We start from the raw sequence: 15,866 nt of genomic DNA on the forward strand, positions 1-15,866 counted from the left end.
ATTTTTAAAAATTAATATTGGGGTAAAAAAAACTTAAGATTATTTATTATTAATCAATATTAATATTTTTTTAATTATCTGCGGATTTTCACTATTCACAGGTCGACCCAGTTCCTATTCCTGAATGGCAGGTGGCCACTGTACCTTAAATATGCCGTAATATACTACATTTGATTTGTATAGGTATAATTAAATATGATGTAAATGTGCAAAATTAATTATTAATTACTTATAACCATGACGTAAACTTCAATTCAGCATATGAAACAATAGATATGATATGCTACATTTGGTGTATAGGCGATAAATATGCAGATGTGCCACATTCAAAGTCTATGATTAAATATGACAAAAATATGCGACAATAGCGCCGTATGGATATTAAATATGTTAACTAAGCATACAGAACATTTCAATGGAAAAAATTGCACTTTTGTATATATATTATATATATATATAATTATGACACATTTGGTGAGTCATCACAGCAAGAGTTTCCTCTCCAAAACAAATCCCGTTTCCTAATCAAAGCTTTTCAGGGCGTGGAAGACAGACAGACAAAAACACGTTTAACCTGCAGGTATTTTTCCACAAGAGAAAAAATAATCCTTTTTAATTGTTGCGATTACATTCACGTGTCATCATCATCATCCTCAGCAGCGATTCTGCTGAGATTGTTGGCCTGGCGTCCAGTCAAGTGTGTCACCTGTACAAATATTCCGCATGCGTTTTCCGACGTTAACTTTCCATGAATTGAGGTTTCGATGCAGCGTCGTGCCAGTCATAATGAGGTCGTCGCTTTTGCCATGTTAGCTCCTAATACGGACATGTTTTATTAACTATTCAATGTAATACCACCTTGTTTCCTGTCGATTGCCATTATTTTGAGACGTTATGGTTATTACTAGGGCTGCAAATATTTTATTAATTGATTATTGGTTATTTTGTTGATTAATTTACGAATCAGAGTTTAAAACCATGCTTTAATTTCCATTTATTATTAATTGACGGTGCGGAAAATGCACAAACATAAATTATGATTTATTCACCGGCTTGTTACGTAACATCCGTCAGAAAATCGACAGAAATGTTAATGATTGTTTTCCAGAGTAAAAGCAGTTTTTTTGCAAAAGTCTGATCTTGGTTCAACATCAAGCTAATCAGAAATCGGAGAAGATTTGTGTTAAGTAAAGTCTGCAAACGATTAACTCATTCATTTTAACTCAGCTGGCATTGAATGAGTTAATTGATGGCCAAAATAGTTGTGGATTGATATGATTGTCGATTAGCTATCAATTAATCGTTGCACCTCAACCATTATGATTATATATGATGCTAAACTTTTGGGTTATAGCGCTGCTCTTTTACAATCATGATGTATTTCGTCATTATGATTTTAAAGTCGTCCGAGCCTGTCAACATCAGCTAACAGGTCGACAAACACGAGACTGGTTATTTTATTGAACATTTAGAACAGATATAAAATTTGCGATTAATCGTGAGTTAACTATTGAAGTCATGCGATTAATTACGATTAAAGCATTTCATCGCCTTTAGTTTTATTTTTTTCCAAAAATGCTTCATTTCAGTTTTGTTTGTATTAGCTCATTTTTAAGTATATATAAAGTATTTGTTAAGTACAGGATGAAGCAAAAAATGTCACTGAGTATTGTGTAATAACATTTTCACTTGAGTTACTTTTATCAACATAAAATCGAGTTTCAGTCACATTTAAGGATTTTCCCTTTTTATTTTATTTTTTATTAACAAAAATGTATTTTCAATTTGAGTTTTTGTTCTTTTGTTAGTTAGGCGCATATAGACAAAATGTGGACTGGTCGCCTGCCAATGACAAACTATGGATTGGTCTCCACTCAGTGACAGGCAACATATAGACAAACACAGGATTGGTCACCAGTCAGTGACAGGTGATGCTTTTAATGTCATTAGTGCGAGCGTGTTTACTGTTGTGCTTGTAATCCCGGTGAGTCACAAGTACGGGCAGACGCGTGGCGATGACATCATCCGCCATCATCCGCCATCACCCTACTATCCCGCTATCCCAACCCGCACACCCCCGTTCACGTCGTGCACGAGTGCCAACGCTATCGGCGGCTCCCTGCATTATTGAGCATCCCCGTGCCATCGGCTGCCACGCGATTGGCCGAGAGCCGCCTCTGCTGATTGGCGGAGGGAGGGCGTGGAGTGGGGTGGGGGCAGGGTCAATCCCTCATTAGGTATTCGGGATGATGCGGGCTGAGGTCACTCGCACTGAACGCTGCGATGATGTCATCTCACCTGACGCGCGGAAGACTGCTGTGTTCTTGTCCTCGTCGGCATGTAAACAAATGCAGCAAAGGGGGTGTGGCCACATGCTCATGATTAATTGATTGATTGACCAATCACGTTCCAGGTGACGTCATGTTTTTTTTTTAAGGTGACGGCATCACTCGAGCCGGATGTTTTTTATGTCATGGTGCTGAACAGAGGGCACCGTGTGTGCGTGTATGGGATTTCATTAACAGTGTGTGTGTGTGTGTGTGTGTGTGTGTGTGTGTGTGTGTGTGTGTGTGTGTGTGTGTGTGTGTGTGTGTGTGTGTGTGTGTGTGTGTGTGTGTGTGTGTGTGTACAGTGGGTCAAGAAAGTCTTTAGTCAGCCACTGGTGATTATTTGCGTACTTCATATTCGTATAGTGATAAAAAAAATAGTAATAATAATTGGGGGGGGGGGGGTTGATGTTGTACTATGTTCCCGATATGGTCATTGTTTTCCAAAGTAAAAACAGATGTCTGCAAATTATTTTGATTAAACACAGAAGATAATCAGTCTTCTTTCACGAAGGACTACAGAAATCAGGCAACAATGACTGTTGATATGCTGAAACTAAAGGATTTGGCCCATTTTAAATTAAAAAAAAATGGCTCCAAGCTATTTACTCAATTATTGAAATAGTTGTCGATTAATTTGATAATCGATTACTCAATTAATCGGTTAATTTTGACAGCTCTAATAGCTACACTTCAACTGTGGTCACAGAAAAATCCTGGAAATCACATTGTAAAAATTTTTAAGAATTTATTGTAAATGATAAATATTTGGTCACGAACGCCCGTTTTGTGGTCGGAAAACGAATGGCGTCAAACTTAAAAAAATACAACTAAACATTGACGAAAGTGGTTTGTCATCCCTCATCGTAGTCGTCAATAACCGGGTCAGTATAGATTGACGCACTCCTTTTTTGCTCCTTGTGGCAAAATGACATCATTACAGCAACCGAGCAGCGTCCGCTTTGCCCGCATTTTCCTCGCCGCGCACCTTCGACAATTTGTAACCTATGCCGACCACGCATATAGCATATAGTTCACAAGTTTTGTAGTTTCCTATGATCTGGGAGGGTCTGTGAAGGCAACTGGGGTGATAAGATAGGAGCCAGACTTGTAAGCTACGTAGCAGTTAGCGTGGTCGCTATTTTGGCCTCCTCTCGGCCAATCAGAGGTGGCAAATCCAGGTCCAGAAAGTCAAAACCCTGCCACAGTTTGGCTTTAGCCCCAGGTGCTAGCTAGCTAGTGCTCGTTAACCTGCTAGCTAGCATCAGTGGCTAAAGCCAAACTGTGGCAGGGTTTTGACTATCTGGACCTGGATTTGCCACCCCTGCGGCCATTCGTAATCTCTTATTTGTTCTCATTAACGTGTTTGCTCACCGCGTGGCCTGATTCCTTCTGCAACGCGACATACAATAATAACTTGGACTGCCTCTCGCGGCAGGAGCCAGAGGGCGGCCATCTTGCGTTGCCGCCGTTACTGTCAACTTCCGCCAATGAAGACGCCGAATATCGTTGATGTTTCACAGTAGGGACGCGACTCGACATTTTTCTTCCTCCAAACACGAGGAGTTGTCTATTTGTTGGGTTAAAACATCTTAAATTTCCAGTATTTTATTTTCACTTTCTGTCTCTCACAATAAAGTGTACCTATGACGGCAATGACGGCCATCTGTCATCGTTTGAAGTGGGAGAACTTGCGCAATCGCTGGCTGACTAAATACTTTTATGCCACTCTCTATGGGTGCTTGTGTGTGTTTGACGTGTAGACGTGCGTGTCTAAACATGATCTAAAAATAGCCCCACACACACGGCGGTGCAGAATTTGTGACGCCACGCCGGCCCAGCCTGGGAATCCTGGGACATGTTCCATTCCCGAATGTTCTCTTTTCTGTTCTTTCTCTGAAAAAAAAAACTGAAGCTGTAAAAGTACAAATGCTTGCCCCAAAAAAAAAAAATCTAAAAAAATCTGACAATTCAATAAATCATTTTCATCAATTCCCGTCAAAGGTTTGTCAAGTGGGCTGGAGGACGGAAAGTATTTGTGTTGTAACGCGGCCCGGCGCAGAGGCTTCCCTCTGGGTGGAAGTCCACGCCACGGGGCGTGAATGGCATCGCCACGGCAACAGCCATGTCAACATAAATATGGGACAGTCGTGTGGAATGTTATCGTGTTCCGCTTATAGCGCGTTCGCGGTGCACGCAAGGAATCGTGGGAAGCATTTGCGTCACCTGACGTCCATTTTTATAGCACTTGCAACAATAAATGACTCGCTTGTTCTATGATGTGACATTGGAATGTCGCGCGTGTGTTTTTTTAAGAAGCGCCATTTTAAATAGGACTTCTTGTCAGCAACATATTGACATGAATTGTTTGTTTTGTTGTCCACAAACCTTAAATACTGTCAAACCTCAGTGTTTGTAGATTCTAGTTTTTGTGCGATTCCGTTTTAGAAATGTTTTTTCTTTTATATTTTGCAGTGGTTTTCATACATTGACTCGCTTTTTGTACCAAAAAAAAGTGTGACTTTTTTATATTCATTTCCCATAATTGGAATATCCGACCAGTCCGGTCACACAAGTCCTCTAATGCACAGTTGCATATTTAATCTTTTGTTTTTTGGCCGATGTTCGATTCTGACGGTGTGAGCAAAAATATTACGGTATTAAAATCACAGCTCGAAAATGACCCTTTTTTTTTTAAAATATATATATTTGAGTAAATAACAGCATTTTTTCCGTTCATTTTTTAAACAAAATATAGAATATTCTATAACAAAGAAAAAATACATGTTAACCTTCTCTTTTACTTAACTTAACTCATTCACTCGCAGCCATTTTCACTGAAGCAACCCCCTTCGCTCAAGGCTGTTTTACTGGATTTGGACTGATTTTGCAAGGCCAACAGAATATTGTGTTCTATTGCCCTTTAAAAAAGGAACCTACCAAAAGATAAAATAGTCTCTTTTTTTCATCAGAAAAAAAAGTACATTTGTATCTGTTTCAGTTCTGCAGAAATTAGCATTAGAATATAGCTAAGTTTAGTTTCGAACTGTGGGTAAATGAGCTTGTTTTCAACACGGCCCTGGTTGATCTCTTTTGGCTCTGCTGCCACCTCCTGGCCGTTTGTGTAATTACTACCCTTTCTTCAACCATTCTTTATATAATATAATACGCCTCTGGGACACTTAAAACATTTAAAATAGAATGTAGTTCTACATTTTTTGAGAGCAAATTAATTAATAAGTCACAGTGTCCCATTACTGGTGAGCTATTTTTAGAACAAACCTGTGGGCTACTTATGTTGTCATTGGGGCTAACTTGTACCCACTGGCACTTTTTTTTTTTCCTCAACGCAAATAATAAGGCGTCCGTGTTTGCAACATCTCTTTCGCCTCCTCATAACTGCTCGCCAGACAAAGAGAAAATAAGATAATTGGAAGCAATTACCTTCGAAGAGGCAGCTAGCTTGCTCAACTCTGCAAGCAGCCAATCCTATTGAGCCCTACTTAATGTCCCCTCAAAAAAAAGAAGAAGCCCATTACAAGTGATAGCCAGAATTAGAGGTTATTGAAACCTTGATTAAAAAAAAAAAAAAAAAAACCACAAAAAAAACACCCTAAACCAATTGGCCCATTAAGTAAGTAAGCAAGTCGTCCAGACTATAGTACAAAAAAATGGTGACTGCTGATCTTAAACATGGCTCCCTTTCTTTTGAGTGATAGACTTGATTAAGTCATTAGTGCAGTATTCTGATTAAATTCATTTTATTTTCTGTATTTCATATGGTAAAAAAATGCATAAAATAATTTTCAAATTTCAATTGTGCTTTATCTTCTTGGCGGATTCCAGTAAACATTTGACGTTGACGTTCCCATGATTATGCACAGTCACTTTGTCAGAAATCTGCCGGGGAGATTCCACGCAAGTATGAAAAAGTACGCAAGGCGCTTAAAATAATCATGTGACGTGTGTTTAATGTCAAATCAATCAACACTAAAATCACGTCAACATTTCAAAGGCCTTTTACGATATTGTGATGCACACAAGCTCCTCGTTGTGTTTGGTTCTGTGGAAGGAGGCGGGACTTAAATGCTCAAGTTTCCCAACCCGTCCGTCTTCATTCTCGACTTTAGTTATAGTGCAATATGTCAGGAATTCGAATCACATGACGCCGTCGTGCAATTTGTCTTTTCCCAGCTCGAATTTCCATTGTGACGAAATTCATGGAACAACTCGAGCATCTTGCTTGACAGAAAGTTTCATCCGCTATTTGATGCATTAGTTTAGGAGTACAATGGGTTGATTAAAATGCTTTGTCGTTATTCTTGTATCTCGTGACATAATTGGTTGATTGTAAATGGCTAGCGTCTGGTCGAAAACCTTGTACCTCCAAAATTGTTTGTTCAACTTTTAACGTGACATCATCAAAGAGAGAAATACATTTTCAACACTTTAGATAATTGGTCGATCATTTGTAACACCCACATGTGACCAACGGAATATATTTTAGAAAAAATATTGAATTTAAATCGTGACTTATGAGGTTCGGCCCGATGCTAGCAAAGTAGTCATATCCACTATTTACAGGGCTGTGCAATTAATCGAAATTCTATTACAATTTCAATTATTACACTCCACAATTACAAAATTGGCATAATCGTAAACAAAAATAAAAGATAATTAATACTAATTTTGAGTTGTTGTTAAATGTATATATTTTCTTTCTTTCTTTTTTTTTTTTTCGAAATAACTAATTTAATAATAATAAAAAAATCTTGTTGGGCTTAAAAGAAACTTGCATAATGATCATGTTTTTGTCTTCATATTTTTTTACGTTGAAACGTTTTCTTATTTTGTGCCAAAAAACGAATGATCGTCCTAATCGGGATTCATATTTTCTTCATAATCAAACACCCCTAACTATTTATATATTTATATGAACTCATTCACTGCCATTGATGCCTATAAATGTCAAAAAATCATTTAAACTATTTCTATTAGTTTAAAAAAAAAATCCCCATTTTTGTTAACAAGAGTATGAAAACCTAAACATTTCAAAAGAAAAAAGAAAAGATTATTAAAAATTAGGGCCGTCAGGCAATTACATTTTTTTATTGTAATTAATCGAATGACTTCAATAGTTAAGTCACGATTAATCACAAATTTTATATCTCTTCTAATTTTTGTTCTAGGTTTTCATACTCCTGTTAACAAAAGTGGGGGGGAAAATGTTAAACTAATAGAAATAGTTCAAATGAGTTTTTGACGTCTATAGCCGTCAATGGCAGCGAATAAGTTAATATTTATATTAAAGTATTTATATATTTATATTCAGAAATATATATTTTTTTTAAATGCAAATTAATCATTTCCCTTGTTTAAAGAAACGGTTTCAAATAATGTTTGCGTTCCATTGGCCAGCACGCTAACTGTCGAAGGTCCCGGGCAGATTACATTGACATGACAACATATAGAAAGCTGAAATCTGATTGGATAGGGGTGAAAAACAAATCATCCACATACTGGAAACGGCGCAGCCAAAATAAATGATTAGACTGTTGGGAATCATGCAAATGAACAGAACAAAAAGTCCAATGTGCGCCTTGCTGGCACTCGCTTCCCGCCACTGTTCAAAAGGACAAAGCGGCGGCGTCGAAAAAACTGGCCTCAACCAGAAAAACACGAATGCATGCTCACATGGCTCTTGCTTCTTCTCGTTGTTTTTTTTTTACGACGTATTGTTTACAGAAAACAATATTGGGAAAATTACAAAAACATTTTTGTTTTATTGGCCCTTTGCCAAAATAATCCTTCTCGTAAGCGAATGTATGATACGAATGTTTTTATCGCTATTTTTTGTGCTCTCGTCGTGGCAAATTTAAACAAAATAATAATTCTAACCACATGTAGCATTTTGAATGTTTGTATGTTAGGATTGCAACTAATGATTATTTTAGAAATTGATTCATCTGTGAATTATTTTGTTGATTATTTGATTCATCAAATTAAAAAAAATAATAATAATATATATATATATATATATATATATATATATATATATATATATATATACACACACACACACACATAATTATTTAATACATATAAACGTTTTGACGATTGTATTCCAAAGATTAAAAAAAAAAGTTTAGTTTTGATTTAACACAAAAATGATCGATCCGTCCGCTTGGATCGGTCATTCGCTCGCTCGCTCGCTCGCTCGCTCGCTCTCTTGTGCTGCACATGCATTGTGAACCTTGGGGGGTGGGGGGGGGATGTATGGAAGAGCGGAGTGAGGCGGGGGAGGATTTCCCGGATTAGCCGTGATGAGAAAGAAGAGGAAGAGGAGGGATGGGTCGGTGTGGGGGCGTTGGTGGCGGAAGCGCCGGCACTTCCCGGAAGAGCTGACGTCACCGGCACATGACTTCATCCAAAGGGTCTCTGGTGTGCCGGTGAAATAATTATACGGCACAGACATTTCACTACATCGGAGTACAATAATCAAGGAATACTGCATGATAAATAAATTATCAATTATGTAATTCTTCTGGCAGGTTGGTCACAGTAAATTCAGGGGTTATTTAATGTGGCTCGTCGTCATTTACGTTGGCATGACTCAAAATATAGATGTCTAATTTCATTAATTCATAAAAAAACAAACAAACATTAAATTATTATTTTTTAAATTAATAAAAATAAAAGCTAAAATGTGTTCATTGCATTTGTTGTGGATATCTAAAAAAATGATTTTTTTTATTTATTTTATTTTATTATATTTTTTTTAATATAATTTGTTTCTTACTCTATGAAATAGATCACCTGGCTCTATGTTGAAAATTAATACTTGTAAAATTCGTAATTTCATATTAAGAATTTTTTATTTATTTTATTAAATAATTCCTAATTGTGGCAGAAAGATAAACAGCACCTTTAAAATACTACAAAACAAATAAAAACATTTATGTTGACAGTGATGAGTACATATTTGTATGACATGTGATTCCCCTCCCCCATATTGAGCAGCTCTGTTGCCGTGGCAACACTCTCACCCACAAACTTCTTTCATCGTCCTCAAACCCAAACAAAAAAATTATGGCATCAAACTTTCACTTTTTCTTCTGCCAAATTTCTCGACAGCGTCAACAGAAAGAAAAAGTTGAAGTGAGCGCGGTGTCATAACGAAAGCGAAACCGTGTCAAAGTTCACCCAGCCGCCTTGCCGGCGCGTTTCCATGACAGTTAGTTGCCATCGATACTTCACAATACTACAGGTGAGCCGTGATTGGTCGCTACCTGAGGCCTGAGCTACTGTGATGTCATTTTAAGTCGACAGCAGGTGGCAAAATGGCCGCCCCCCCTGAGATGGATAAATATGGCTGGATTTTGCTGCTTAACTCATATTCCACAAACATTGCGCAATGTTAATTAGATTACTGTTTGTTTGCACTAGTGGTGCTGCATAGAACTTATTGTAAACAACATTTTGGGATTGACTTCCTCTTTTAGACAAACAAAAACATGAAGTAAGTCCTCCTCGGCAGTAGTTGGCGCTATACTGAGGCAGTTTGACACAAAGTTTGTCACAAACAAAGGTCTTTGCTTACAATTTGTTGTCATTGTTTAAATGAAATTTTACTTATCAAAAATACTCGATGTATCAGTACTGAGTACTCAATTAATTCATACTCGTACTGATAGCGGTCTGGAAAAAAAAAAAAGTGCTATTGAACATATCCCAGTGTGTGTGTGCGTGTGTGACACTGCAGCTAAATGAAGACGACGTACATCAGTGTGTATTAATAGCACACACACACACACAACGCGTACACGCACGCTTGTCGGGATCTAATAATAAATAATAAAATGGTCAAGCGTGTCACTTTCTTTTCCTGATGCGACCGGTTGATGCTAGTGGAATGGTGGGGGGGGGGGGGGTGACGTGGGCTGCGGGGAAACACCTGCCTGCCTCACACACACACACACACACACACACACACAAAATAAGGACGGGCTTCTCAGAGGAATTAAACAAACTTCCCAAGAAAAGAAACACGCCGACACTCATTCCAGATCATTCCGACATACTCCAATTTTGATCATATTACTTTTTCTTATAAGAGTACATGATACATATTCTAACTGTATTCATAAAAGGGTGTGACTGCATTGTCATAACTTAACAATTATATTCTTGTGATATTTTGGCCTAACGAGGATATGAATTAGAATCTTGCCTGTCTTTGCTTCTTTTGTGTCTGAATTGAATTTTTGGCCGTTTTACGACTTTTTATGGTTGTGTTTTTATCCGAGTGAGTCGGTTTCGCCTCACAATCTTCTTTCACTTTGTCGTAAAAAAAAAAAGTCGATCAGTTCTTGTCAACAAAAGTGGGTCAAGTTTATGTATATAGCCCTTAATCACAAAATAGTCACAAAGAGACATGCCCACAGGCGACAATTATTAACGACATCCCATGATCAAAAATATTCACAAAATAGTCACAAAGATATTTCACAGCAAAACAAACATTTTTTTATGCATTAATTTGTGTTCTTTAATTAATTTTATATATTTTATTGCATTTATTTAAAATATTTTTTGTACATTTGAAAATTTTATTTTTTAAATGTTGATATTAAAATTTACTACTCAGAAGTTCCCTAATGTGTGCTAAAATAAATTCACTTATGTAATAATGAAAATAATTGTTTTGAATTTTGTTATATTTTCTACTTGATGTCATGGAAAAGAACAGGTGCACAGATAGAACCCCTGTGGTGCACCTCCTTTGTAAATAGTTTCACGCGTTATGTTTATTTTGTCATTTAAAAAAAGATCTAAAGACACATTTATTTCAGAAGGCCTTCTAGAATCTTATGTTTTCTATTTTGGTGACGATGACATGGTGATTACAAACCTGCACTTTTTTTTTTACTTTTGTAACTTTTTTTTATAATAATTTCTTGTTCCTTTGTTTAATTAGTGTCCTACTAAGAAAGTAAAATGTGTAATACTGTTGTTTCTATTTTTCACCTTGACCGTTCAAAAATATCCTCACACATGCCTGAGACCAGTTGAGAAACTTCCAAATGACATCACGCCGTGACACAAGGACATTTGTCAACATTTCGTCTTACTCGAAATGCTTTCGGGGTCAAAATGCCAAACTACTTCCTGTTTGGGGTCATCACTCTTTCAGCACTTCCCAGCATGGTTTTATTTTATTTATTTATTTTTTTACCTGTACCTTAAGCATTTACTTAGGATAGTCCACTGGTGTGGCTGCTTTAGAGTGCCTCATTGTCTGCCCTGAGCGCACACACCTCATGCAGAGAATGGTCTTTTTTTCTTTTTTCTTCTTTTTTTTTTTTAAGTCTGACTAAACAATCATGACCTGGTAGGACGTAACCCAGCCACCGGAGGCTTTAAGCAGAAATATTTAGTCAGCTCAAGCATGTAGTCAATGTAAATATCATCAAGATGCTACATGAAGTAGCATTCTTTTTTTTTTTCCAGCTCAAAGTACTGATATTTGATTAACAGTTCTATCTAATTAAGCAGAAACGCCCACAGCATTTGACAGAATGTTTTTCCGCCATGTTAAAGTTTCGTGTCATGTTTTTTTTCCAAGACTTATTTTTTTCCACATGACCGCAAAAAAATAAATAAAAAAAGCAAAGGTGCTGAGTCAGCGCTCTCGCATCCTAATTGTGATTGACATCAATCAGGTGAACATCACCTGAAGCCAACGACCCAGTTTACTCCTGCCAGCAAAATGAATAATGAAACATAATGAATAAATATCATATGAGGGTGATGTCATTGACTGGATCGTGCGGAAAAGGAGCGACTTACTCGTAAAAACGTGGCTGCCAAAAAGTCACAAAATGGGCAATTAGGGCAGAATATTACAAAAAGCTGGAATAAATGTAAGGTGACAATGTTGAAATGTTACACTAGTAAAGTTGTCATTTCTTCAGCCAATGTACTTGTTGTATTACAAGAATGAAGTGATTCTTTAGTGAGTCTTAATGTTGCAATTTTAGGAAAATATAACATTTGTGAGAACATGCCTTATGAGAGTATGAAATTGTACTCAGATAAAAATAGTTTTTTTAAAAATTGTAATTTTTTAAATAATTAAATAATGAATTTAATATATGTTTAGCTAAATAAATTAAAAAAAATTACATTATGAGAATAAACTACAAATACTAAAAGAATAAATGTGTAAAACGTAAAAAAAGTAGTGCCGCAAGAGAAGTAGTTTTCAAATACTATTTGTTGTTGAAGTAAGTCCTAATTATATGACACAAATATATATTACATTGTAATGATGAAAGATTAAGAATAATGCCAGAATATTCCAGTAAGAGTAATAACCAGTTATAATATGAGGGGGGGGGGGGGGGGGCAGTTACAAGCGTTAAAATAAAAATAAGTTGTAATGCTAATATCTACTCGTAGTTTCTTCCTATAACAAATACAAACTCCAATTTATTTCTGTAATCTTCCAACTTTTTGTTGTGTCTCTTTAATTCAGCGCTGGTTCCTAAACGTGAAACCTTTGAGCGAGATCAGAGAGAAAGAAGAGCAAAAGAAATGAAAGGAGCTTCTCGCGTTTGTCTTGGATTGCATCATGACGCAGCGATTTACACGTCACTAAGCCCCGCCCCCGGGTGTGTGCGTGCGCGCGCATATAAGCGTGACGCAACCGCGAGCAGCTCAGCTCACACGCGCACCAGCCGGCTGGCGAGACCTCGCACACACTTCGGCTACTCGATCGCACTCAAGACACACGTAAGTTGACTTTTAAAACGTTTTTCTTGTTTGTGGGAGCGCTTTTGTTTGGCTTCAATGTCGTAGTGAGCCATAAAAGAACGAGTTAAATAGTAACAATAATGGCGATCACATTTGAATGTATTTATGACTTAGTTAAATCGCCTTGTTTTCAAGCTAACCCAACTTTTTTGGTGTTTTGTTTACGTTGGAGCACATTCGGTATTTATGTGTCCTTAAATACAGTGAACGTTATTCTATGTAAAAATCGGCTTCCATTATTTTCATCATTCAGACCTATTTCTTCCTGAAGGAAAATGTTTCTTTTGAACTGTCATTTTTTAAATTATATATATATGCATGTATACTGTATGAGTAATAACAATGTTCACATAAAAGTTGTTGTCCTTCTTTCTACTCCCTTTTAACATGTCAACTGTGGTGAACTGTCATCTATTAATGATCTTTTTAGATCTTATGTTTCATCATTCAGTCAAGCTATCACTTTCTCTTTTTAAATTAAAAGCAGTTTCAGTTTCAGCACTGATGAACTGTTGATTGGATCGATTTTTTATGTTGACATTAAAAGTTGAACAACAATAACTTTTTACTACCTTAAAAAAATGTCTCATCAAGTTTTATTTTGGCAAAACAGTAGGTCCTGTTTAAATATTAACGCCTTGCTTAAACAGGGGGAAATGAACGACTAACTAACCCAACGATAATAACTGTATACTATAATCTTTGTATGTGCTCAAAGTCACGCGACACACGTGATCGGTCACCATGGGCCTCGATTTCCGGCTAAATGCGACTTTTTGCCGTTTGCAGGGTCATGCTGCATAACTCTCGTCCAACGCTGGCCGACGTCAGCTGCTCGTCGCCGGTCCGGCGCCTGTCCCCGGTCCCGCATCCGTCCCCGGTCCCGCGCTTGTCCCCGCCGGGCTCGCTGTCCTTGGACGACTTGAGCCACTTGACGGGCAGCGCCGACCGCGAGCTGGACCGAGCCGGCTGCGCCGACTTCAGCTCGGACGGCGCCAGCTCCTGCTCGGATCTGGGAGGGAAGACGCGGGTGAGTTAATTTACAGACGCCAAAACATTTTGAATTTGTTCGGTGGCATATCCAAACTTTTTCAATAAAGTCATTGCGGCTATTTTGTTGTCATGGCAACAGCTGTCGCTCAGCGAGGCGGACAGGAGGAAGCGAAGGCGGGAAAACAACAAAGCCGCTGCCGCCAAATGCCGCAAGAAGAAGAAGGACAAGACGGACTATTTAATGCTGGTACGTTCAAAGTTTGTTTGTAATTCCGTTCGTAGCGGAGGGTTTCAGTCAACCTGACCGTCGGCGTCCATTTTGTTCTGGCAGGAGTCCGAGAAGCTGGAGAGCGTCAACACCAACCTGAAAGCTCAGATCAAAGCTCTGAACCAGCAGAAGCAGCACCTGTCCTACATGCTCAACCAGCACCGGCCCACTTGCATCGTCCGCACCCACATCGGACACACCCCCGACCACGAAATGGCCGACCTCTTCGTGCGCCACCTCCAAGACGGCCCGAGTTCCGGCTGCGCACAAACGTCCCTCTTCGCCATCGGCGACGCCGCCGGCTCCATCTTCGCCGCCGCCCCGGAACTGGACGCCGGCAGGCTGCTCGGCCTCGATCACGTCGAGTGTTCGGTTTCCATGTGACGAGCGGGCAAAATCTCACCTGAGAGGTACTGCGGGTCCTCAACGCTGCTAAGGGGGGGCGCACAATCCCAAGCTGCTGATTGGACGACGTCACCTGCATCACAAACTTGACTTTTAATCGTTGTTGTCCGATCCAAGGCCAAGCTGGAGCACTTTTTTTTTGTGTGCCATGTCCACTAGATGGCACTGTGACTGTTGTACAAATACTTCCTGCTCAGCGATGCACAAAGAAGCTGAGCGAGAAAATGTTGTTGTTTTTTTCATGTATTTATTTAAAGAATGACAGTAAACTGTCAATAGCGTATGCTACGCAAAATGCTGCTAAATGTTGTTTGTAACCTCTCAGGACTTTACAAGCGGCGTCCCGAGTGAGTCGTAAGGATTCCGACACCATAAAAACTCGACGTTAGCGACATCTCAAGTCTGCTAGCATACGAGCTAACGGCTACTGTTTGTGATGTGTCGACAAAATGTCTGATAAGGCTACATTTCTAAAACAATGGTTTCATGCGTGTGTGTTACTGGGTGGCACCTCACGGGTTGTGTGTGTGTGTGTGTGTGTGTGTGTGTGTGTGTGTGTGTGTGTGTGTGTGTGTGTGTGTGTGTGTGTGGTAAAGCTACACAAATATGTTTTGTTTTATACCACTTTTGTACTATATGTTCGGTCATGTGACCATTGGAGCTTTGAGCCAATATGTTCAACATGTAGCAGGTCAGAGACCAGCTTGTTTTTTTTTTGTTTTTTTTTAAACTTTGGTTAATAAAAAGTTGTATGACAAACAAGAAACAAGACAAAAAGTTTTGAGTTTTGGTCATGGTGGATTTTTATTATTAGAAACCAACTATTAAGATTGGCAGTACCTTAAAATAAATCAAATTGTTTTGCCTGAAGCGGGTGAGAATTTGAGTAGTTTGTAGCGACTCAGGCCATAGCGACGTCATTTCCTGTTTCTTAACTCAGTCCTTTTTAAAGTGGAAGTCGACTTTAAACATTCCTTGACAATAATATGTTATATGTGAACCCACTCGTCTAAACACGACATTCTATATAACATTCATAATGTTACATTTGTGGAATA

At 38.4% G+C, this 15,866-nt stretch overlaps 1 protein-coding gene across 1 annotated transcript; it reads left to right on the forward strand.

The window, feature by feature from the left end:
• Positions 1-12,961: 12,961 nt before the first annotated feature.
• Positions 12,962-15,579, forward strand: atf3 (activating transcription factor 3). Its single transcript, XM_086061223.1, has 4 exons — positions 12,962-13,121; positions 13,932-14,172; positions 14,275-14,382; positions 14,467-15,579. Exons 2-4 carry the CDS (start codon positions 13,936-13,938, stop codon positions 14,785-14,787), a joined length of 666 nt encoding a protein of 221 aa, XP_085917349.1. The 5' UTR covers positions 12,962-13,121; positions 13,932-13,935; the 3' UTR covers positions 14,788-15,579.
• Positions 15,580-15,866: the final 287 nt, after the last annotated feature.

The sequence above is a fragment of the Leptonotus elevatus genome, chromosome 18 (assembly GCF_054856555.1).
Source record: "Leptonotus elevatus isolate MCC_2025b chromosome 18, RoL_Lele_1.0, whole genome shotgun sequence".
NCBI classification, from domain to species: domain Eukaryota; kingdom Metazoa; phylum Chordata; class Actinopteri; order Syngnathiformes; family Syngnathidae; genus Leptonotus; species Leptonotus elevatus.

Excerpts from the sequence above, each read along its gene's own strand:
- atf3 (XM_086061223.1), top strand. The coding sequence starts at position 13,936 with ATGCTGCATAACTCTCGTCCAACGCTGGCCGACGTCAGCTGCTCGTCG. Across the intron at positions 14,173-14,274 it reads ATCTGGGAGGGAAGACGCGG|CTGTCGCTCAGCGAGGCGGA; the intron begins GTGAGTTAATTT and ends TCATGGCAACAG. Across the intron at positions 14,383-14,466 it reads AGACGGACTATTTAATGCTG|GAGTCCGAGAAGCTGGAGAG; the intron begins GTACGTTCAAAG and ends TTGTTCTGGCAG.